At 36.6% G+C, this 26,526-nt stretch overlaps 1 protein-coding gene and 1 long non-coding RNA gene across 2 annotated transcripts in view; one reads left to right on the top strand and one right to left on the bottom strand.

Annotated features, from left to right (window-relative positions):
* The first annotated feature begins 5,503 nt into the window (after window positions 1-5,503).
* Window positions 5,504-26,526, top strand: part of PPP1R42 (protein phosphatase 1 regulatory subunit 42) — a 39,280-nt gene continuing 18,257 nt past the window's right edge. Inside the window, exons 1-4 of the mRNA XM_060116255.1 lie at window positions 5,504-5,632; window positions 7,549-7,715; window positions 9,109-9,247; window positions 11,372-11,488. Of these exons, the coding sequence (XP_059972238.1) occupies window positions 5,504-5,632; window positions 7,549-7,715; window positions 9,109-9,247; window positions 11,372-11,488 (552 nt within the window). The remainder of the gene's footprint in view (window positions 5,633-7,548; window positions 7,716-9,108; window positions 9,248-11,371; window positions 11,489-26,526) is intronic.
* The window catches only part of LOC132500917 (uncharacterized), a 43,894-nt gene continuing 41,906 nt past the window's right edge, over window positions 24,539-26,526 (bottom strand). Inside the window, exon 3 of the long non-coding RNA XR_009534095.1 lies at window positions 24,539-24,704. This is a non-coding gene — a long non-coding RNA (uncharacterized LOC132500917). The remainder of the gene's footprint in view (window positions 24,705-26,526) is intronic.

Raw genomic sequence — 26,526 nt, 5'->3', positions numbered from 1 at the left:
CTTCACTGGTGAATTCTATGAAACATTTTAAGAGAAACACCAATCCTTCTCCAACTTTTCCAAACTTTGAAGAGAAACGAACACATTCTTACTCATTCTGTGAGGCCAGCATTACTGTGATACCAAAGTCAGACAAAGACACTACAACAAAAGAAAACTATAGACCAATATCCCTTATGAACACTGATGCTAAAATCCTCAACAAAACACTACCAAACCAAATTCAGCAGCATATTAAAAAGATTATACAGCATGAATAAGTGAGATTTATTCCTAGAATACAAGGATGGTCAACATGTAAAAACTGATGAACATAACATACTACATTAACAGAACGAAAGGAAAAAAACACATAATGCAGAAAAAACATTTAACAAAATTCAACAACCTGAATTTTCACAATAAAAACACTCAACTACCTAGTAATAGAAGGAAACTACCTCAACATAATAAAAGCCATATATGAAAAACCCAAAGTGAACATCAGACTTAATGGTGAAAGACTGAAAGCATTTCCTCTAAGGCAAGGATGCTCACTTTCACCACTTCTATTCAACATCACACTGGAAGTTCTAGCCAGAAATATTTGGCAGAAAAAAGAAATAAAAGGCATCCAAAATGGAAAGGAAGAAGTAAAATTATCTCTGTTTGCAGATGATATGATCTTATATGTAGAAACTCTAAAGATTACATACACACACACGAAAATGTTAGAACCAATAAGTGAATCCAGCAAAGTATCAGGATACAAAGTCAACAAACAAATATCAGTTGCGTGTCTATACACAAACAATGAACAACCTGAAAAGGAAATTTTTTTTAAATTCCATTTTCGGTAGCACCAAAAAGAATGAAACACCTAGGAACTAACCAAAGAGGTGAAAGATTTATTCCCTGAAAACTACAAAACACTGTTGAAAAATTTAAAGAAGACATAAATGAAAACATATCCCCTCTTCAGGGACTGGAAGGTTTAATAGTGTTTAAGATGTCAGTAATACCCAAAGTGATCTACAGATTCAATGCAAGCCTTATCTAAATCCCAAAGATGGGTTTGTTTTTTGGGGTTTTTTTTTTTTTGCAGAAATAGAAAAATGTATCCTAAAATTCATAAGGAATCTCAAGAGATCCAAATATCCAAAACAATTTTGAAAAAGAAGAACAAAGCTAGAGGACTTGTACTTCCTGATTACTACAAAGCTATAGTAATCAAAACAGCACGGTACTGGCATAAAGACAGAGATATAAACCAGTGGAATAAAACAGAAAGTGTAGAAATAAACCTGACATATACAGTCAAATGATTTTCGACACGGGTGTCAAGACCATTCAATGGAGAAAGAATAGTCTTTTCAACAAATGAGGCTGGGAAAGCTGGATATCCACATGCAAAGAATGAAGTTGGACCCTTATTTAACACCATATACACAGATTAACTCAAAATGGATCAAAGGCCCTAATGTAAGGCCTAAAACTGTAAAACTCTTACAAGAAAACACAGAGCAAAAGCTTCACAATACTGGATTTGGCAATGATTTCTTAGAAATGACATCATTGACACAGGCAGCAAAATTAAAAATAGGCAAATTATAGTTCATGAAAATTTTTAAAATTTGTGCTATCAACAGAGTAAAAAGACAATACAGAGAATGGGAAAAAATATTTGCAAGTCATATATCTGATAAGGGATTGATATCCAGAATATATAGAGAACTCTTAAACCTCAAGTGGGCAAAGAACTTGAAAATATTTGCAAATCATACACCTGATAGGGGTCTACAACTCAACAAGAAAACAACCTGATTAAAAAATGAGCAAAGGACTTGAATACACATTTCTTCAAAGAAGATATACAAATGGCCAATAAGCACATGAAAAGATGCTCAACATCACTAATCATTAGGGAAATGCGTATCAAAACTACAATGAGATACCACATCATGCCCATTAGGATGGCTACTATCAAAAATACAGATAATAACAAGTGTTAGCGAGGATGTGGAGTTATTGGAACTCTTGTGCACTGTTGGTTGGAATGTAAAATGGTAAAGCCGCTGTGGAAAACAATACAGCAGTTACTCAAAAAATTAGAAGTAGAATTACCATAAGATCCAGCAATTCTACTTCTGTACATATACCAAAAAGAATTGAAAACACAGTCTTCAGAATTGAAAATTTGTACACCATGTTCACAGCAGCATTATTCACAATAGCTAAAACATGGAAGCAACCCAAATGTCCATAGATGGGTGAACGGTAAGCAAAATCTGGTAAATACATACAATGGAATATTATTCAATCACAAAAAGGAAGGAAATTCTGACTTATGCTACAATAAGGATGAACCTTGAGCACATTATGCTAAGTTAAATAAACTTAGTCACAAAAATAAAATATTATTCTACTTATATGAGGTTCTTAGAGTCATCAAAATCATAGAGACAAAATAGAATGGTGGTTACCTGGGCCAGGGTAGAGGGGGGAGAATGGAGAATTATTGTTTAACAGGGATAGAATTTCAGTTTTGCAGGGTGAAAAGAGCACTGGAGATAGATTGTGGCAATGGTTGTATAATATTATAAATGTATTTAGTAAAACTGAACTGTACACTTATAAAATGGTTAAGATGGTAAATTTTACATTTTACCACAATAAAAAAATTGGAAAATAAAAAAGAGTTAAGAACTAAGACTAACCAAAGTGGAGCGATATTATTAAGCTGCACTAATTTAGACAGGGTTGACCTGGGGATAGATACATAAGTGAATAGAAGAGAAATGAACCATGCATATATGCTGGGATAATTGGTTCTCCATAAGAAAAAAAAAAAATTAAGTCTCTATCTCACTTCTTATACATTAATCAATTCTAGATTAAGACCAAAACATGCAAAGCAAAACTTTAATATGTTTAGAAGAAAATATAGGTCTTTCTCTTAAAATTAGGATAGGGAAGGAGTTACTTAATAAGCTACAAAAAGCATAAAACATGAACAAAAAATTTCTTGATACATTTTACTATATTAAAAAAATACAGCTTCCATTTTTTATAAGATGCCATTAAAAACAAACTGAAAAATCAAGGAGAAAAAACAAGCTACAGCCTGGAAATAGATATTTGCTACTATAAAATCAATAAAATATTAGTATCTGATAGAAATACACATGTATCTAAACATTATTTATAGAAACAGAACCCAAAAGGAAAAATAGGCAAAATATCAGAAACCACAATTAACAGAAAAGGAATTCCACATGGTCAATAACAGAAAAAGACTCGCATCGAATGGCAAATTCAAATCCATTTTTGTTTCATTTTTATAAATAAAAATCTCTAAGAAAAGAAAAACAATGAGATATACATCACACCCATCAGATTGGCAAAAAGTTAAAAACTGCAAATATCAAGGTTGACAGTGGTGTAAAACACATTGTAGAGCAACAGAAACTCTCTTAACCGCCAGTGGTAAAATTCTTTGGAGAACAATTTGGCAATATACAGTAAGGCTGAAAACGTCAGGAACAGCCATCCTTAGTTTTGAACCTTAAAGAAGCTCTTGCACATGTGCTAAAGATGTTGTATATACAAGAACCATAAAAGCAACACTGCAAAAGCAAAAAATTAAAACACCAAAAAATCTATCATCAGAAGAAATACATTTCTTACAATAGGATTTTATACAACAGTGCATATTTCCTAGAGCTAATACACATCAACTCTGATGATTCTCACAACCAAAATATTTTTTAAAAAGAAAGTTGGGATCAAAATAATACCACTTATGAATGTAAAAAACAATACCATGTACTGTTTAGATACACACATATCTGTAGCAAAAGTACAAAGACATGAATAGGGATGTCTAAATTTAGAATAAACCCTAAATTTGAGAATGGAGCGAGAGAAAGATATAGAGGGGTTCAAATGTATTTGTAATGTTTTATATTATCAGCTGACCTATGGATTCATGGGTGTGGTGTTATTCTTTATCATGAAATATTTTTAAGGTAAGATTAAGAAAAGCTACTTATACTTAACTAGAAACTTTGTTCAGAATATTATTTTGTCATGTTTGAAATTTCATCTGTAAACAATAAGCTTAAATTTTTGTTATAAAAATAATGAATTTATGGAAATTTCAAAAATCTATGAAGATTTCATAATTTTATTCTGTAGATTATATCTTGCATTCTGAAGAGCCTAAGGATACATTCTATATCTTAAAATACTTTATTGTGGGCATTTTATATAATATAGCCTGGGTAATTATATGCCAATGTGTGAGAACACAAATTTATCTTTCACTAAATTCATTTTTTCCTCCTAAGCATTTATTTCACGTCCAGAACACCACACAAATTGAACTGTTTGGTTGGTGAAATTCCAGATACATTGGAGTAAAAATGCTTAATTTTAAACCGTATTTTTGGTTACATATTGAATAAGAGAATATAAAACACAATTAGGGAAACTGGGATATTTATCACTTAAATAGCTATACTTTCTGGATGATTGAAAACAATGGGTTATCTCAAACTTATGGACCACATATGGATATCTTACATAAAGCAATATTTTATTAATAGCATGTTTTCCTTATTCAACAGTCTTAATATATTCCAGGTGAAACAATGAACAGTTATCTGTGAACAAAACAATTGTAGCATAGTGACAGCAAACATTTATTGACCTATGTACCAGGTACTCTGTACATGATTATCTCATGTAATCCTCACAATATCCCTTGCAAGTAGGTACCATTATCCTACTTTTATAAGAACCTGAGGTAACATGCCCAAGATTGCCTAACCAGTGAGCAGTGGAGCCAAAATTTGAACCCAGGCAGTCTGGGTTGAGAAACACTGCATTATGTTGCGTCTTTCTGAATTACAGTTGCAGTAACATAAAATGTCAAGGCCAGCTCCATTTTAAAGTATTTTCACCACTGTCCTGTGAATATGCTCAAGGCTTCCATACCATGTGTTCTGACTTGGGAGACTAATAAATATGATCACTTGGTCTCATTTTCAACTGTCACTAACTTGAGTGGTTTGAGACAGATTTCTGGGCCTTAGTTTCTTCATGTGAGAACACTAAATGATGCTGAGGTCATTTTCAACTCCAAGAGAGAAAAATAATCCTTTAAAAGATGCCCACAGTAACAAGTCAACACTAGGGAGAGGAAAAGATTTAAAAGTAAAAGTGAATGTGTATGGTGATGTAATCAATTTTTGTTTTAAATATTTTTATGAAAAGAATTAAGGCTATAAACTTAGAAAAAACCTAAATATCCCTAAAAATGTCTATGAACTAGTTTATCAAATAGTTTTATGTAAGAAAATTACAGAGTGAGTCAAAATAATTTTTCCTAAATTGCTATGTAGATAATACTCCTTTTTTTCTTTGATTTTTAGGAAGTTGGGCATAAAAAAATACCTAAACCTGCTTCTTAACATGGTACCAGAAGAGAGCTATTGCCAAGAGTTTGATTTATAGAGAAATCATGGTTCGACTGACCTTGGATCTAATTGCCAAAAAGAGCAATCTTAAACCCCGAAAAGAAGAAACCACTTTACAATACCTGAAGAAAATAACTCATATAAATTTTTCAGCCAAAAATATAGATGCAATTGTAAGAACTGTGAAATTATTTCCTATTTTTATATAATTAACAATGTAAAGTTTAGAAACTGGTATCAGGGCATACCTTCTTTTTAACTATATTTTGATTAGTCAGCTTTATATTATGTTTTTATTTTAGTTTCCTGCTTGTGATGTTAAACTTTAAAAAGTAAGCCTCTATAAAATACACCATTGTAATTGTTAAATATATATGTTCCCCTAAAATTCTTTATAGTGTAGCAAACTAGATTTAGAAGTATATGCTGGAAAATAATTTCAAAGATAATTAGTTTGGGATAATTCCAAAGCCTTGGAATATGAATTTTAACATATCAAAATATTAAGAATTATATGTAAGTACCATATTTCAAAACATGAACAGTGACATCTTTTTTGCACATAATTTGACTGGTTATATAAATTTAGGTTATACCATATCAGTTATATCAGACAAGATTATGTTAACTTGGATATATACTCTGTGCTAAGCTAATTTTCTCTGTGCTAAGCTAGTTTTTAGCTTTAATTTGGGAAATTTTAAAGGCAGCAATAACCCTTTTAGGCCATTTGTATTGGTATCCGTTGTCTACAATAAAATGCTAAAGACTACAGATAAGCAAAATTTTCTTGGAAGCATAAGCTACATGAGGGCAGGGATCATGTCTTTTTTTTTTCACATCACTCTAAATCCCCTATCCAGTACAGTGCCCGACTCATATTAAGTGCTTTAATAAATACTTACTGAACAAATGAATGAATGAAAAAAACACAGAAGCTCCAGGCAAAACTGTCAATTAAGACAGTCAGGGGTTGTTTTTTTTTTTTTGCAGAGACCTTTGTCAGCTCCCATTCTATATTCCTTTCCAGTTTCCAGGTGAGCCTTTTCCCTAACTGCCCAAACCTCATGTTTCCTTTTTATTGCTCATCATACCATCACAGACAGCTTTCTCCAGAGAGCTTCCATTTAATGTACTTTTGGCCCCTCACAATCAGTGCTCCTTCAGTGTGGAGGACCTCTGTCAGGAGGAAAGCAAACTGGTTAAAATAATTCAACCGGTTCCTAAGATGTGGCTGTATTTTAAAAGATCTTGTTGACTTGATGAAAGCTGAGATATTTTTGAGCAGAATTTCATTTTACCTCTTGCCTACTTACTCTAGACTAACTCTACCACCACACAAGAAATGACAGACTTTTAAAAATACCTTTATTTTCTTACCTCAAAAGTAAGTGGTATTCATTTATAAAACACATATAAAAACATATAAAATAAATATAAAAAGAAAGAAATTGACTTGTAATCCTTCCGTGCAGAGAAAACCACTATTAACATATAGGTGATGTCCTTTCAGTCTTTTTTCTAGGCATGTATTCATATAATTTTACAATAATGGGTCATGTTGAATACACTGTTTTCATTTTATTATGAGATCACAAGATATTACTAAAGAAATTAAAGGATAATTTACGGTTATACGGTATTCCCTTCAATAGCATTATCATAGTTTCTCTATTAATCCATTGTTCTTGAATAGCTAGATGACTTCCGGTGGTTTTTCAGTATTATAAACGACAACAGTTTATTTCCAATCCTACAGAAAGATTAAGCCCTGATTCATAATGTTGAAGTAATAATTTGTTAGATGCTTCAACTTCCAGAGGAGCCTAATTGCTTCCAAGGAAAACTGCTTGCCCTGGGAAAATCTTTCTTAACAAACACAATTTTACTGATAAGGTTACAGAATACTAAAACCTAGAGCTAATTTTGTAATCATTCTAGTCTCGTTTTGACTGTGTTAAGAACAGAGGAATTCTGTTCTTTTATATTAACCTTAATGAAATGTGTAGAATGATTAAGTGAAAAACTTTCTTAAAAACACAAGTTTTCAGGAGAAATTAAGTATCAACTGTTTTTATTTTTCTTTTAGGAAGACCTCTCTCTTTGCAAAAATCTTAGTGTTTTATATTTGTATGATAACTGTATTAGTCAAATCACTAACCTGAATTATGCCACAAATCTGACCCACTTATACCTACAAAACAATTGTATTTCACGTATAGAGAACCTCGGGTCATTAAAGAAACTGGAAAAACTGTAAGTGCTTTTATTTCTAAGTAATGTAATTGTCATCATTACAGTAATATTTTTGCATGCATGCATTTCCTTTATCTGCCTCATTTTTATTCTTTTGCAATATTATTAGTACTAAATAGATTGTTATACATGTAATACTTGATAATTTGTGTTTTATTAACCCTGATAACTTCTTTTGAAGGAGGGTGAGTTGTCTTAAGGGCTTATAGGATACATACCTGAAACCTGATTATTTAGGCTCAACTGGTGAAAAAAGTTTCCATGGAACCCAAATGAGTTCTGTGCCTTTTAGAATCACACATCTCAAAAAGGTAGGGTCATAGAACTGATAATGTTGATATAGATTTGATTGTAAAAGGCATTTACTGCTTATGATGATTTTAATTAAACAATGAGGCCCAGTGGATCCAATTTCCCCAGATTGGAGGAACAATCAGTGCTTCTCAAAAAGCAGGCCAAGGGCCTCAGAATGGGGAAAATAAGTGGGGTGGGAGACGCTTATTAAAAATTCAGATTGCTATACAAAACAGATCAGCAACAAGGCTTTACTATATAACACAGGGAATTATATTCAATATCTTATAATAACCCATAATGGAAAAATAATCTGAAAAAAATATATATATAACTGAATCACTTTGCTGTACACCTGAAACTAAAACAATATTGTAAATCAACTATATGTCAATTAAAAAATGCAGATTGCTGGGTTCCAACCTAGGTAAGCAAATCAGAACCTCTGGAGGTTAAAGCTCAGAAATCTTCATTTTTAAACCTATGACCCAGGTGATTCTTATGCACTTCAACACAACAGGAGCACTGGTAGACAGGACTATTTCTCTCACTTCAAAAAAATAAATATTTCTCAAACTTAATTAAGTGTAAGAATCAAATAAATAAACTTTTCATTGAATCAATATAAAGAGAACATTCTGCATGTACAATTGACCCTTGACCAACATAGGTTTGAACTGTGCAGATCCACTTGGATTTTTTTCAATAGTAATACAGGACTACACGAGCCATGATCCATGGTGGAATCTGCAAATGCAAAGTAACCAGAGATACAGAGTCCCCACTATAATTTATATGCAGATTTTCCACTGCATGGAGGTCAGCGCCCCTAACCACACACACCCCAACAATGTTCAATGGTCAACTGTATAATTTTCACATAGCTCCATGATTTTGTTATTATGTTTTTATCACTTCTAGACCATGATGCTCTCAGAATGTCTGTTTTAAAATGGTTTATAGGGGGTGGTGGTGGTGGTGGTGTGATGAACTGGGAGATTGGGACTGACATGTATACACTGATGTGTATAAAATGGATGACTAATAAGAACCTGCTGTATAAAAAAATAAATTTAAAAAAATGGTTTATATTTTGCAGATATCTGGGAGGCAACTACATTGCTGTCATAGAAGGCTTAGAAGGCTTAGAAGGACTAAGAGAGCTTCATGTTGAGAGTCAGAGGCTTCCCCGTGGAGAAAAGCTCCTGTTTGATCCAAGAACTCTTCATTCTCTGGCAGTAAGGCCAAATTTGATTATTCTGACAAAGAATATAGTGATCAATGCTTATAATGAAAAAAAGGAAGGTATATCTGGACATTGTAATACTCTGCATGTTTATATGGCCAGTTGAGAATTTGAGAGCTAAAACTAATTTTTCCTATATAACGTCTCAGAGACTCAGCAGCTATAAAATGGGAATAATAATTCCTGCCCCTAGGGTAACTGGAAGGATCAAAAGAAGGATGAGAAAAGGTTATATAAAGTATGGAGTTCTAATACCGATGCTAACGCATTCCTGTTTTGACCTCGGTGTGATCATGATGACTCAAAACTTAAAATTTTAGGAAAAAAGCCTAGGGAAAGAGGAAAGCACAGTTATTTGGAAAACTTTAAACAACCTAGAGAATCATTATAATGATCAGTCATTCTCTCCCTGGATTCTGATTTGACTGTAGGTTGCATTACGTACAGCGCTGCCTCATCCAAAGCAGGTAGAACTGGGAGCAGACATGAGGTTCCAGCTGTCACCTGACAACCGGTCAAATCACATAGAGGTGTCACAATGAGTTGAGAAGCAGGGAGCCAGAGGGTGCCGTGGAGGCTTTTACTAATCCTCAAAATGAGATTTGATAGGATATGCTACTTTCAATTCTGGGGCAAGGGATGTAAATGGAACAGATTTCGTTGGTTTTACTCTAGAGGGCCCCAAAACAGAGGGCAATAGAAGGTTTTCTTAATGAAATGTATAACAATTGAGGGGGAGTGCTATAAATTGAAAAAGAAAGGAGTGATCTGATTTCTGTCCTACCCTCCCTACTATCCCATAGAAACAACTGTGTCTCAGCTCAACCGCAGCTGAACCAAGCAGACTCATGCCACTGTGGACATGGATAGTTTTATTACAGATTATCACCAAAAACGTTTTTGCTTGCTCATTTTTGCAGATTCAAGCAGTTCTGAAATTCTAAATATAAGGTATACTTTTTAAGCTGTACATCAGGTCTTAAAAAGTATCAGGAAGTATCTTCTCTAAAGGTTAGCTATGTGTGGACACCTGGGTGGGTAGTTTCCATCTTGGTAGAGAATCCCAGGCCTTAGATTTTAAGATGGCTCTGATTTAGTGTTGCTCTATTGTATATTTATGTCCTCATTAACGGCTGATGTTGAACTTCTTGTTAATTAGATAATTATTATTTTAACTGGTTTCTGAACATATGGATGACCAAGAGAAAACTATATGGAGAGATAGACATAAAAATAAAAATCAGGGCCTCCCTGGTGGCGCAGTGGTTGAGAGTCCGCCTGCCGATGCAGGGGACGCGGGTTCGTGCCCCGATCCCGGAGGATCCCACATGCCGCGGAGCGGCTGGGCCCGCGAGCCATGGCCGCGGGGCCTGTGTGTCCGGAGCCTGTGCTCCGCAACGGGAGAGGCCACAGCAGTGAGAGGCCCGCGTACAGCAAAAAAAAAAAAAAATAAAAAATAAATAAATAAATAAATAAATAAATAAAAATCAGATATTCTTTCAATTCTTGGTCATGTTTCCTATTTAGAAAAATAGAGATAAAAACTATTTCTCCCAGGGACTTCCCTGGCGGTCCAGTGGTTAGACGCCACTCTTCCAATGCATGGCGCGTGGGTTCGAGCCCTGGTTGGGAACTAAGATCCCACATGCCACACAGTGTGGCCAAAAAAACCCTAAAACAAACAAACAAAAAAATTATTTCTCCCTAATCTTAGTGATATTTAACACAAAATGATAATTTGCTTGAACTGAAATAAGCATTTTTTCTATATTGTGTTATCAATTGCTTATTGGGATATCTTTTTTCTCTCTTTGCTTCTTTCTTGGCTTCTTTCTATAAATTTCTCTTATATCTTAGAAGAGAAAAATTGGACTCACGAAGGAACTTTAGACAAAAATACTAAGTTACATTACAATTACTATAGTTCTAAAAATTCCATCTGAAAAATAATATGACATAAAAACAAAATCTCCAAGGATTTTTATTTTCTTGCCTAAAGAGCAAAACAGCCTGAACTGATAAATTTTTAATTTTTCACAGGTTAGGATTTCTGGTTTCTATATATAGTATTTAATTAGACTATTTATTAACCCTAATTTAGTTACCTTTCTTACAGAAATCCCTCTCTATATTGAATATCAGCAATAATAATATTGATGACGTAAGAGACTTAGAAATACTGGAGAATCTTAATCAGCTCATAGCAGTTGACAACCAACTTCTGCATGTGAAGGTAAGGTAAAGGAAATTTTTTTTAATATTTACATGAAATTGTGATTGAAAAATACTTATTTTGCTAAATAACTATAAAATGTATTACTTTTGAAACTATTCTGAATTTGTCCTAAAACCAGTTTATGAATCTTTACTTCTTAATGCATTTATTTGCATAATTCTGCGTCTTATCTGGTTTTCTCTTCCATACCCCAATGCCTCCATCCCTCACCAACAGAAAAATGTTTCTCTGAGAAGGAAGTATATACTTTTTCCACTCTCTATTATTTTTCTATCAAATGTTTCCCTCTGGAGACTAGATTTGTTGCCCCTTAACTCTGCTCTCCCAACGAATGAGTTTCTAGTAACTGTGACTAGACCTGAACTCTCTCCCGGCTGCTCCTCCTTGGGGTACACCTGGATCTTTAACTTATTCTAATTTGCACTAGCTACATTCATGTCATGTTATGCCATATCATGCCATATTCATTCAATTACTCATTCATTCAAACATGTATTGGGCACCTACACATTTGCCAGGCACTATACTACTCCATGTATTGAAAGAACAGAGGAAGAAAGAGTGGAGTCCCAGAGATTAAAAAACAAACATGGTCAGCAAGTGATAAGACTACAATGTGATTCTGTTTTCATAAGTATTGTGGTATCACTAACTTAGCCTGGGGCTAGGGAAGGCTTCCTGGAAACAGTCATCTGTGAGCTGAACCATTGCCAAAACCTCACAGTTTCTGGTTTGGCAATGGGGTGGGCTATTATATAATTTCTTTCTTTTTTTAAAAAAATTTATTTATTTATTTATTATTGGCTGTGTCGGGTCTTCGTTGCTGCGTATGGGCTCTTCTCTAGGTGCAGCGAGCGGGGGCTACTCTTCATTGCGGTGTGCAGGCTTCTCATTGTGGTGGCTTCTCTTGTTGCAGAGCACGGGCTCTAGGTGCACAGGCTTCAGTAATTGTGGCACGTGGGCTCAGTAGTTGCAGCGCACGGGCTTAGTTGCTCCATGGCATGTGGGATCTTCCTGGACCAGGGCTCGAACCTGTGTCCCCTGGATTGGCAGGCAGATTCTTAACCACTGCGCCATCAGGGAAGCCCTATGACATAATTTCTTTACATAGGACCATAGAAGGAAGAATAGGCTTCTTTCTCTCATAAACAGAGCTCTTATTTCAAAACCACTTTCAGACAGCTATCCTCTGACCCTAAAAAAGTTACCCCTGGTCTTGTTTCCAAACTCAGGACTATTACCTGGCTCATCTAATAACTACTTTAAGCAGTAGATAATTATGAAAATAAATATTATTCTACTACAAATGAATTCCCCAAAATATTCAAAATGCCATTGAACAATCATGGTAGATATTTAAAATAAAAAGAAATAAGGGGCTTCCCTGGTGGCACAGTGGTTGAGAGTCCACCTGTCGATGCAGGGGACGCGGGTTCGTGCCCGGTCTGGGAGGATCCTACATGCCGTGGAGTGGCTGGGCCCGTGAGCCATGGCCGCTGGACCTGCGCGTCTGGAGCCTGTGCTCCGCAACGGGAGAGGCCACAATAGTGAGAGGCCCACGTACCGCAAAAAAAAAAAAAAGAAGGAAGCATGACTCAATTAGTCATTTCAACTTACAACATGAAGGAATTAAGAAGTTCATGGGATAAATTCTGCATTCAAAATATTTTAAATTTTAGACTGCTCTTCTATGCTTTTTCATTGGGCATTTTGTATTCATCAGAATTATTTAATTTTCCTATGATTTCACCGTATCTGTATCCATACTGTGATAGATGGGTAGTCTTATATAAGATACTGTATACTATATGTATGATCCTATTCAAAGTGACAGAGCCTGGAGTTTAGGTATTTGATTAAGTAGAGAGGACCTGGGATGTGCACAGTGTTCAACATTCACGCCATGGGAAATGGGAACAGAGTGGCTAAAGACAGCAGCTCACTTTCCTGGGGAGAGAATGGTGGAGAAATCCATCTCCCAAATCTGCAAGATAAGTATTTTCCCTAAATGTTTTTGAAGGCCAGGTTCTAAGCACAATGCTTGGCAAATGTTCAGTAATGAGTGCTGAATATATGAATACATCTTGAAAGATCTGGTTAGTTGTTAATTATCATAATTACCAAGATTCAATGCAGTTATTGTCATTACTTTTAAAGTCTTATTCTATTATGCTTTAAACTCTGAATAGCAAAGGAGAGTTTAACAGGACAAAAATGCTAGCCTATAAATACTCCCAAAGGAAGTTTTTCTGAATGACATTAAAACCAAGCTATTTTGCCTACAATGATTCTCTAAGGCCAAGTTAACGTGAGATTAGAAAGGAAGGTATGGGGCCATGGTCATGAAGCTGACTATATTCTAAGTGCAACAGAAAGTCACTGAAAAGATTATATTTTTTAAAGATTTCCCTATCAGCTATGTGAAGAATGGGTTACAAGAATGACAGCAAAGAGATCAGTTGGGAGACTACAGCAAAAATTAAGTAAGAGAAGATGGCTGCTTGGAGATAAAAAGGAGTGGATGGATTGAAGGTATATTTAGATTGAACTCATGGAATCTGCTGAATAGTAGGATGTGTAGGAATAAAGAAAACAAGAATCAAGGTTTTTGTGTGCAGAACTAAGGAGACAGTGGTAGCCTTTACAAGTTGGGGGGATACAAGGGAAGGAATAAAAGAATTCCTTCTATTGAGAAGCCTATTTGATACTGAAATGCACGTGTAAAGTAGGCATCTGGAGTTCAAAGGAAAAGCTAGATTGGAAAGTTTGGGAGTCAACAGCATTTAAATGATATTTAGAGTCAAGGGACTGGGTGGCAGACAAAGATAAAGAATAAATGAGGCCACTCTAAAATTTAGAGATCATTTAGATGAGAAGGCACTAGTAGGAGTCAAAGATGTAGGAGAAGACAAGAGAAAAAGGAGGTTTAAGGAAGAGGGAATGGCCACTTGACTTGAATGCTGTTGAGTGGCTGACATGAGGGCAGATAAGAGGTTAAGAGAAATGCACTGAATCTGGCAATAGTGAGATTAGGTCTGGTCAACTGTGTTTTTTGCATATTTCAGAATAGAGGATTTAACAGGTGTTTGCATTGTCTTCTCTTGTAACCAAAGCCCCACATACCTGTTACAAACTTCTTTCCATGTTATGGATTGAGAAATTTCAGGTTTTTCATGAAATACTTCCCCATACCTGAAATTTCAGTATATAAACTAAAGGACAAGAGAAGGGAAAATTAAAAGGTTAAAACACCTTAAAAACAAAGTTAGAGGGGACAGGTTTAATTTGTTAAGAAGTTGAACCAGAGAGGCTGTGGTTTAAAAATCACAGCTCTGTGTCTATTAAATAAATCATATTAAATAAATCTATTAAATAAATCATTATAAGGAAAAACGTTGCCACAAAGAAAACTCCAAGCCCAGATGGCTCCATTGATGTATTCTATCATATACTTAAAAAAGAAATTATATCAAAACTACAAAAACTACTTCAGAAAAATAGATAAGCAGGGAATACTTCTCAACTCCTGTTATCAGGCTAGCATCATCCTATCCCCAACACTACTACAAGAAAACTACAATGAATAAAATAAATAAAAACAATATCCCTCATGAACATAGATTCACAAGTCCCTACCAAAATATTACCAAATAAAATCCAGCAATATAGGACTTCCCTGGTGGCACAGTGGTTAAGAATCCAGCTGCCAATGCAGGAGACACAGGTTCGAGCCCTGGTCTGGCAAGATCCCACATGCTGCGGAGCAACTAAGCCCATGCACCACAACTACTGAGCCTGAGCTCTAGAGCCCACGAGCCACAACCACTGAGCCCACGAGCCACAACTACTGAGCCTGCGCACCACAACTACTGAAGCCTGCGCGCCAGAAGCCCGTGCTCTGCAACAAGAGAAGCCACTGCAATGAGAAGCCCACGCACTACAAGGAAGAGTAGCCCCCACTCGCCGCAACTAGAGAAAGCTCACGCGCAGCAACAAAGACCCAACGCAGCCAAAAATAAATTAAGTTTTTTAAAAAGTCCAGCAATATATAAAAAGATTATCCATAATGACCAAGTGAGATTTATCCCAGAAATCAAAGATTGGTTTGACATTCAAAAAATCAACATGATGGGGACTTCCCCGGTGGCACAGTGGATAAGACTTCGTGCTCCCAATGCAGTGAGCTTGGGTTCGATCCCTGGTCAGGGAACTAGATCCCACATGCATGCTGCAACTAAGAGTTTGCATGCCACAACTAGGGAGCCCACGTGCCATAACTAAGGAGTCCACATGCTGCAACTAAGGAGCCCGCCTGCCTCAACTAAGACCTGGTGCAACCAAATAAATACATAAATATTTTTAAAAACCAATGTGGGGCCTCCCTGGTGGCGCAGTGGTTGAGAGTCCGCCTGCCGATGCAGGGGATACGGGTTCGTGCCCCGGTCTGGGAGGATCCCATATGCCGCGGAGCGGCTGGGCCCGTGAGCCATGGCCGCTGAGCCTGCGCATCCGGAGCCTGTGCTCCGCAACGGGAGAGGCCACAACAGTGAGAGGCCCGCGTACCGCAAAAAAAAAAAAAAAAAAACCAATGTGATGCACCAAAAAAATTAAAGGAGAAATATTCTATGATCATCTCAATAGATGCACAAAATGCATTTTTAAAAGTTCAACAAATTATCAATAGAAGGGAACTTAACCTGATAATTGGCATTTATGTAAAATCAACAAAAATATCATACTTGATGATTAAAGACTGGATTCTTTCCCCCTCAAGACAGGGAGTAAAGCAAGGATGTTTACTCTGCTTTATAGAAGGCTAAGCCAGTGCAATAAGGCAAGAAAATGAAACAACACTCTGTTTGGAATGGAAGAAGTAAAACTATCTTTATCTGCAGACTACATGATAGGGTATATATTTAAAATCACAAATCTATAAAAAGCTATTAGAGCTTACAAATTTAGTAATGTCATAGGATACAAGGTCAATATGCAAGAAATCAATCCTCACATACTAGCAACGAACAACTGGAAAATGATATTTTTTAAAATACCATTTACAATTTATGTCAAGAAAGATTAAATACTCAGTAATAAATTTATGAAAATACATGCAAGAGCTATAGAATAAAAACTAAAAAATATTGGGAAAAATTAAAGAAGACCTAAATAAATGAAGAGAAATAACATTTTCATGGATTGGAAGACTCTATATTATTAAGGTGCTAATTCTTTCCAAATTAATGTATACATTCAACATAATCCCAGTCAAAATCCCAGCAGATTTTTTTTTAATTGACAAGCTGATTCTAAAATTTACATGATAATGCAAAGGACCTAAATACCAAAACAATATTGGTAAAAAGAATTAATGTTGGAGAACTTACCTGATTTCATGACTTTAACATTATAATAATCAAGACAGTGTGGTATTGGCATAGGATGGATACAGAGATCAAGGAAACAAATTAAAGACTTTATAAATAAATCTATACCTATGTTCAACTGATTTTTTTTTACAGAGATTCTAAGATAATTCAATGAGGGAAGGATAATCTTTTCAACAAATGCTGGTGGAACAACTGGACATCCAAATAGTGAGCCTTCACCCTTCATACCATATACAAAAACTTACTCAAAATATAACATATCCAAATTTAACCGCTAAAAAATAAAAGTTCTAGAAAAAAAAATACATTTGAGTTCTTTAAAAGAACACAAAAAAATGACCTATAAAAAATTGATAAACTGGACTTCATCAAAATTTAAAACTTGCTTTCTGAAAGACATTATTAATGAAACAGTGAACCACAGAGAGAAAATATTAGCTATCATGTACCTGACAAACAATTTTTATCCAAAATATATTTTTAAAAACTCTTACAACTCTATGGTGAGAAGACAAGCAACACATTAAAAATGGGCTAAAGATTTCAGCAAAAACTTACAAAAGAGCATATACTAATGGTCAATAAACAAAAAAAAGATACTCAGTATCATTATTCATCAGGGAAATACAAATTAAAACAAAGATGTGATACCACTACAGACCCACTAGAATGGCTAAAAATAAAGAGACTGGCAGTATTAATTTTGGATGAGGATGTGGAGCAACTGGAACCCTCATTCACTGCTGAGGAAAATGTAAAATGGTACAACCTTTTTGGGAAACAGTTTAACAATTTCTTATAGAGTTAAAAATGCACTTACCATATGACACAGCAATCCCACTCTTAGGTATTTACCAAAGTGAAATGAAAATTTATGTTCACACAAATACCTGTATGCAAATATTTATAGTAACTTTATTTGTAATTTTGGAAACAACCAAATCTTCCTTAAACGGGAATGGAGAAACAAACTGTGCTCCATACAATGGGATATAACTCAGCAATAAAAAAGAATAAACTACTGATGCACATGACAATATGGATAAAAATCCGATTATACTGAGTGAAATAAGCCATACAAAAAAAAGAGTACATGCAGTATGACCCCATTTATATGAAACTCTTGAAAAGTAAAAACAAATGTATATAGTAACAGCAGATCAATGGCTGCCTGGTGGGAATGGTAAGAGGCTGACTGGAAAGGGCCATAAATGAATGTTTTGGGATGATGAAAATGTTTTTTTTAATTAATTTATTTATTTGTTTTTATTTTTGGCTGTGTTGGGTCTTCATTGCTGTGCGTGGACTTTCTCTAGTTGCAGCAAGTGGGGGCTACTCTTCGTTGCAGTGTGCGGACTTCTCATTGTCGTGGCTTCTCTTGTTGCAGAGCACAGGCTCTAGGCACGCGGGCTTCAGTAGTTGTGGCACACAGGCTCAGTAGTTGTGGCTCGTGGGCTCTAGAGCGCAGGCTCAGTAGTTGTGGTCCATGGGATTAGTTGCTCCGCGGCATGTGGGATCTTCCTGAGCCAGGGCTCGAACCCATGTCCCCTGCATTGACAGGTGGATTCTTAACCACTGCACCACCAAGGAAGTCCAGAAATGTTCTTTCTTGATTATGGTGGTCATTGTATGGATGTACGTGGTTTGGTCATTTAAATAAATGTATTTTGTTATATGTAAATTATAATTCAATAGTTAATTTTAATATTAGAAAAATTCTCCAGAACCAAAGGACATGAGTTTCCAGATTGAAACAGTCTCCCAAATGCCAGCACCGTGGATGAAAACTGACCCACTTTAAAAGTTTTTAGAATACCAGGAGTAAAGAGTTCCTAAAGGCTTCTACAGAGGAAAAGAGGATCATAATACAAAGAATCAGAAATCAAAATGGAATCAGAATTATCAGACGTTTCAATCTGGCAGATAGTAGAATAATGTTTTCAAATTTTTGAGTTAAAAATATTCTCAATCTAGAATTATATACTCAGTCAATTTTTCAAGCAATTATGGAGTTATGAAACATTTAAAAAATGCAAGGTTTCAAAAAAATTTATGTCCCACATACGTTTTTTAGGCAGCTCTTGGAAAATGTGTTCCACCTAAACAGGAGAGGAAAATAGGAAAAGAGAAGACATGGGATCTAGGAAACAGAAGAAAGGTTAAGGAAATTCCCAGAAAGAATCTGAAGGGAATTTGAAGTGAAGGAATGTCCTAGGAAAACATCTACTAGCCCAGGTTGCCTCAGGCTGAATTGGTGATAAATACATAGAAAACTAAGCAAATAAATAACCAACCAATTTTTAACTCTAGGGAAAATAAGAAACAACCATAGTGCATTATGTGGTTTAGCTCTGAACAATACTTAAGTGATCTTAGTAATATGGTCAATGGATATTAATCTTATTAATTTAAGTATGACTCTGTTGACAGGATGGAGGAAGGGAAGAGTTGTAGGGGTTGGAGTAATATTTATGAAAACTAAATCATCATCTTCCATAGTAGGAATTCAGTAAATACCTAAGATTTAAAAATCAATAAACAGCAGTTGTAATTTAGCAATGTGGAGGTAAATGTGCATAGAAATAGCTGAAGTGGGACTTCCCTGGTGGTCCAGTGTAAAGAATACGCCTTGCAATGCAGGGAACGTGGGTTCGATCCCTGGTTGGGGAACTAAGATCCCATATTCCATGGGGCAACTAAGCATGCCCGCCACAACTACTGAGCTCACACACCTCAACTAGAGACCCTGCATGCCGCAAACTACAGAGTCCGTGGGCTCTGGAACCCGCACGCCACAACTACAGAGCCCACGTGCCCTGGAGCCTGCGCGCCACAACTAGAGAAGAGAAAAAGCACACGCCATGATTAGAGAGAAGCCCACGTGCTGCAACGAAAGATCCCGCATGCCTCAAGGAAGATACCGCCTGCTGCAGCTAAGACCTGATGCAGCCAAAAATAAATAAATAAATCTTTAAAAAATAAATAAAATGTATGTTTTTTTTTAAAAAAGAAAGAAATAGCTGAAGAAGTTGAATGTGGTTTTAAGCCCAAAGGTACTCTTTACATTTTGTTATAAACCCTATGGTCTTATTTGATTCTTTAACTGTGTTGATTGTATTGCTTTGATTAAAAAAAAAAGAACGTAATTTAAAAAACAGTGAATGGCTGGTAAGGAACAAATGGTTAATATCATTGTTACTGTATATCACCATATCCCCCATTAGACTGAGAGCCTTTAAGAGCAAGGAATTTTTGTTGATTTCAGGATTCCCTAGAGCTCAGCCCAGTGCCTGGCACATAGTAGACACCTACTACATGTTTATAAAATGAATGAATACAAGAACAATTTAAAATATTCAACTATCTGGGGAAGGAATGCAAACCATTTAGCAAGTTCCAGAGGCTGGGATAAGCCAAAAGTTGCTTTTCCCTCCCATAGAGAAAAGATATTCAGGGAGTGAGGATGAAATCTGAAGTTCTTTCACTTCCAGCAAGAAGACACAAGCAATTAAAAATGCCTAGACACAGCTTCTTGGAAGCCTGAATATAGACTTGCCTAGGGGTCATCTGAAATGTGCTTTTGTGGTCCATTTTAAATCATCCTCTGAAGGCTTAGTCAAAGGACATGAATGTTAGCATCAGAATATTAACTTATTTCTCTGTATATATTCCTGGGATCAGCGTCTCCATTTTTTGGATTTAATTTTTCCATTCTTTATACTCATTGATTGAAGTTGCCCAAAAGCTGCTGACATCAAACCCTGTGCCATGGGAGAGAAAGCTCAATGTGCCATACATAAAGTCGCTGACATCCATCCTAACTAAGAGTCTTCAACAACAGACAGCTTTGTGCCATGGGGAAAAACAAGTGGACGTCATTAGAGAATTCTAACAAAACCACTATAATTACCAAAGGTTTTCAGCACTTAGACCAGCTGCCTTTAAATGGCCATTGTAGGTTCCTCATATGCATCTACAGAAAATACATGAAAAAAGAAAAAAATGAAAAAAATAATGATCCCTTAGGATGGTTGCATAAGGACCTGGAAGAAGCTGGGCCAAGTGGCTTCTGTCCTTCCTGCTGTTTGGGATTTCATTCCCTTCCCTCTCACTTCTACAGACTCACAGCTGCCAAGGACTCCTTCCCCCAAGATCCTCTAACCCTGCCATCATCTCTCCTATTCCCTAGTCCAAAGTCCAGGGCAGAGACTTGGGGTGGGGGAGGAGAAGGTGAGAGTGGCAGAGGAAAAGAGGAGAAAAATAGAAGATAAATCCTGTCTTTCCTCTCTCTTTCTCTATGTCTGCAGCACCTCTAATCAGCAAATTTTTCTCAACAGTTCCATATAATTTCTTGTTTAAAATTCTTGTCCAGCTTCTAAACCATTCAATCATGCATGCATTCATTATTTCTTCTTCTTCATTCATTCAAGACACCTACCATGTGGCAGCACTTGCTAGACAATGGGGGAGACAATAGTGAGCAAAAAACAGATACAGTCCCTGGACTCAAAGAGCTCTCAGCATTGAGAGGAAGAGAAACGTGAAGCACGTAATTACCCAAAAACAAAAGTAAAATTGCATCCATGGCAAGTGCAACAAAGGAGAAGTATGTTGCTCTGAGAGCCTATAACTGGGGGATTTGCCTTAGGGAGCCCAGTGAAGGCTTCCCTTAGGAAGGTATTGCTGAGCTGACCTCTGAGAGAACAGAAGGGCTTATCAGGTAAAGAGAATAACATGTGCAAAGGCCCTGGGGCAGGTAAGAGTATGACAAAGATGAGGAAAGGGAAGCAGAGACAGTAAAGATGGAGCATAGCGCAAAGAGAGGCTGGTGGGCAGATGAGCTGCATAGGCCATGATAGAGCGTTTTGTCTTTATCCAAGGACGGCAGGGAGCCACTGAAGGTGTTTAAGCCAGGGGTGATGTAATTATAGATTAGCATTTTAAAAAGATCAGTGTGGATACAGTGTGGAGAATAGACTGAAAGAGGCCAGGCTGGTTAGGAAGTGGAAACTTGAACAGGTAAAAATGAAGTGAGCCGACAGATTGGAAATCTGTTTAGGAAGTAAAGTGGACAAGACTTGACGGTGAGTTGGATATAGGGAGTGTGGAAGAGGGAGAGGTCAAGAGTGGTTCCATAGCTTTGCCTTGAACAATGGAAAATAGGGAACTCAAGAGTCAGGTTTAGGGGAGAGAGAGATCATGAGTTTTGGTCATATAGAATCTGAGGTGTCTTTGAACTGTTCTAGAGAAAATATCAGTAAGACAGTTGGTTATATGACGCCAGAGCTCAGTGGACAGAAGAATGTGGGAGTCTTCAGCATATTGGTTAAGTGGCCACTGAAACTGTCATCATGGATGAAATTGCCTAGAAAGGGGAAGAGACAGTGTACGATAAAATGCTCAGTGTGGCTTCCCACAAAATCTGGTTCTTCCTCTCACATACAGATGACCCTTCCTTCCTTGGTGTAATAAATGTTTTACTATTTCCATCAATCTGGTCATTCTTTTTCTGTAAAGGGTCTGCTTATAAATGGAGAAGGTGGTGGGTTACAGGAGCAAAAAAGTTTTTCTAACCATGACTTTACATTCTTCTGTGGTCCATGGAAGAAAAACACTGTTTGAAAGGAATAAATGTAGATTATAGAAAAGGACGCAAGAGAACTGATCCCTGATGGTCTGCTGCAGGGACACCTGCTTCTGTCCCCAAAGGGTGCTCCAGTGCTGGGGAAACATGGTGGTAAATTACAGGGAGGTTTTATTGCACTATCACTGCACAGATATTCTTTGGGCTTTTTCTTGACTAAATATTTTTATGGGCTGATTCAGGCAACAGTCGACCAGGCATAGCACTGTTTTTTTTTTTTTTAACAAGATGTGTTCTCCATTCTCAAAAGCAACTTTTAGGAAGCAGCCTGTTTATATACTGGGGATTTCTAGGGTCAGAGGTTTGTCATTTGTGGGGTCAAAGATTCATGCAGGATCCAGGGAGCCTGCAAGAAAAGTCATAAAGGGTACGGTCAGTAGGGTAAGTTGCTCAAAAGAATGAGACTAAGAAAGTCCGGGGAGCTCCCTGGTGCTCCAGTGGTTAAAACTCCACACTCCCAAAGCAGAGGGTGCTGGGTCGATATCTGGTCAGGGAACTAAGATCCCACATGCAGTGCAGTGCGGCCAAAAAAAAAAAAAGAGTCCGAAATTGTCAATGTGTAGTTCAATGATAATGTTAGCAGTGCCTGACCAAAAGCACCGGGCTGCAGGAGTGCCCAGTGACTGAGGAAGCAGAGGCAGTGACCTAGACTCTTATAACTCCAAATGTGGTCCTAGAACCAGCAGCATCAGCATCAGAAATGCAGAGTCTCAGCTTCTGCCTCAGACCTAATAAATCAGAACCTGCATTTAAACAAGATCTCTAGGTGATTTGTAACGACATAAAAGTTTGAGAAGAACTGGTCTGGACTACTCTTTCAAGAAGTGTAGTGATGATACGTAAGAGGATAAAAGCCAGAGGTGAGGGATAGACTGGAAATGGAAATGCAAGAGAAAGATGATCCCAAGAGGAGGAGGCCTGTGGAGAGTGGAAGGGATCGAGAGAACTGATTAATTTGGGAAAAGAGGTGGGACTTTTCCTTTGTTAATAAAAATCAGAAAGAAGAATGGAAGAGGAAGTGTGAGACCAAAGGCAGATAACTGAAAAAACTCTGTGCTTGATGACCCAGGTCTCCCCAATAAAACTGGTGGCAAAACCAATCACTGAGGAGGAGAAAAAAAGGTTTTAAGTCAAATACTCCATACTTTAGAAACTCCCTTCTTTAACTCTACAGCTCTAGTTTCAATGATATTTACTTTTGATTAACATTTCTTTCCATTTTTTTTTTTTTTTTTGCGGTATGCGGGCCTCTCACTGTTGTGGCCTCTCCCGTTGCGGAGCACAGGCTCCAGATGCGCAGGCCCAGCGGCCATGGCTCACGGGCCCAGCCGCTCCGCGGCATATGGGATCCTCCCAGACCGGGGCACGAACCCGTATCCCCTGCATCGGCAGGCGGACTCTCAACCACTGCGCCACCAGGGAGGCCCTCTTTCCATTTTTTTCTGTAACTCCTTTAAATAAGCATGCAGCAATGTATTAAAATATTAAATTCTTTAATAACTATTTATAATAAAACTTGGAGTTCTACAAGTAGCTTGATGAGCCATGAACTTTTCTAGGGCCAACATTATATATCTTGCTGACACTATTAAGTCAAATATCATGGTTGCAAAAATGTATAAAAACTTGAAAGAAAAAAATTTTAATCTTTACCTACAGTTTTTATTTCTGCAAAGTTTGCCAAATCAATAAAATGATCTGAAAAGTTCATCTCACAGTCAGATATATCAGTGATTTACTTCATTGGTTTTCTGATGACCATTTATCATGAGGTAAAGCATCTTAGAATGAATGGTGGAAATCAAAAATTTGACGTGCTTGCCTCTTAAATAAACTAAATATTTGATTTATAAGACACAAATGAACAAACCTCTACAGCCTGTCATGTTTTTCCAGTTTCTAATTTATTCAACCTCTGCTCAATATTGATCCTGACAAGCAGAGTAACCCAAAGATAAATTTATTCACTCCACAGTTTAGTCAGGAACAAGCCAAAAATTATAGATTTTCCCAGGCAGATGATGACAGGCAGTCAGGGGGATGACAAATGGCTGTCTTTAGATTTAGTTAGGACAGTTGGGCTAGACGTTTCCAATAAAGATTGGAGCACTCTGGTCCGATACAGGTTCATCAGCAGCCATCATTAATTGTAGGCTCCTATACAGTAGCTGAGGCACCAACCCTGCATGGGAAATAGAATTGGCTCCTTAGTATTTTGCAGCACTCCTCTAAGTGATAGTGTGACATGATCATTTATCATACAGAGACTGTCCAGAAAAGTGTCTGCTCCCTTTAGTAACTTATTGAAGGGCAGGAAAGTGAAAGCATTTTATTAAAGACAAGAAGGCAATGAACAACCAGAGCGTATCCAAAGAGTAATCATATTGCAGCACAGGATTAGTTTAGTCTTGAATAAACATACACTGGAAGGAGTATGTTGAGGATAATTTATCAAGTGAGGAACAATTAACAAAAATCTACAGGATTCTTTTTATCTATATAAATTTAAAGTTCTCTTACTGCTATTATTAACTTTTGGATGATGGGCATCATATTCAACGATGTACAAAGATGCAATGCACAATTCCATCCTTAGAGTTTTTTAAACTAAGAGAAATACAGTGAAACTCTCACATAAAATAATTATGGCTGTATCAAAAGCTGTGGAACAAATGCTGTGAAGAGGGCATAATCCAGGGCCCAGGACTGAAGGATGAAGTTACAACTTCTGAAGAGAGCTTTCTTTTACGAAGTCAGTTACTTGTCAGTGGATCAGAAGCTTATTCTCCCTTACAACTATGTTTGCTCTCTGTTGACCAAAATTAAGAGAAAGAGAATTAACTGAGGGGGGGCAGAGCAGGCAAAGAGGAAGAGAATTAACACATTTATTCTTTACCTGCTTTGTTCCACGCACTTTATATCCCACAACAACTAATCCTAATTATCCTCACTTTATAAATGAGGATACAGAGTTGCCTAAGGTCAAATAGTAAGAAGCAATGTCAGAAAGTTTAGGGTTGCCTGTATATGTTTAAAACAAGTCCTTATATTTTTCACATAAATTATTTATTTGAATCCATTAGAGTCTAGCCCAGAACTTAGCCCATGACTCAATAAATATCTGACAAATAATGAAGTAGGCAGAACTCGAGACACCATTTTCTATATGAAGACATTGGTCTCAGCAAGATTAAAGCGCTCTGCAGTGGGTTCTGGACATCTGGCTGTTCTTCTAATGATTCCCCCAAAGACAGCATGTCTTCATGTAGATGCAGGCACGTATCTGGATGTTCCATATTTGTTACCTCCTGGATATGAAAGTTTGGGAAGGATTTTGAATATATAGAAGGGAACTGCTGTCAAAGCTTCATAGTAAGAAAAAAAATATTTTCTAAAACCTAAAGAGTAAATGCAGTCTTATCATAAGAAAAATTTCCAGAAGTGGAAAAATGAAATATCTAAGCAACAGGAAACATGGATCAAGCAAAGAATAAGATGGAAGGTATAAATAGTTAAATTAAATGGATATACAAAGCTGAATGGTATCAAGTTTTGAAGGTGAGGAAATGCTACGGGGAGTAAAAATACCAGGCAATGCATTATCAATTACTTTCAGCTTTGCAATTAAGAATATGTATGAATTAATCCATAATTTGTATTTCCCAATTTTCCCTTATACCCTATGATAAGTTTGGTCTTGGCTTGAGGAAAACAGATAAAAGAATCATAGGTGTTTGCCTGCTGCTATCCTCTGGAACTTTTACTAACTTTGAAATCCTCATACCCATATTCTAAAGAAATGCAATCCTCCTGGATGCGTACAACATCACATATACGGCAGTGCTCTGACAACCAGAAAGCTCTCCACAGAATTAGTTATTATCAGTATTCATTATTAATATTAGCAAAACATTTGCTTTAAAGTAATTGTTTTTGCCCTACTGAAGGTATTTTTCCTCTTTTTTTTCTGCCTGTGGCCACTGAATTTTTACAAATCAATCATG

This window comes from Mesoplodon densirostris, chromosome 13 (assembly GCF_025265405.1).
Source record: "Mesoplodon densirostris isolate mMesDen1 chromosome 13, mMesDen1 primary haplotype, whole genome shotgun sequence".
In the NCBI taxonomy this organism is placed as follows: Eukaryota; Metazoa; Chordata; class Mammalia; order Artiodactyla; family Ziphiidae; genus Mesoplodon; species Mesoplodon densirostris.
Note: the sequence above shows the minus strand (reverse complement) of the source record. Positions and strands in the feature narration are given on the sequence as shown.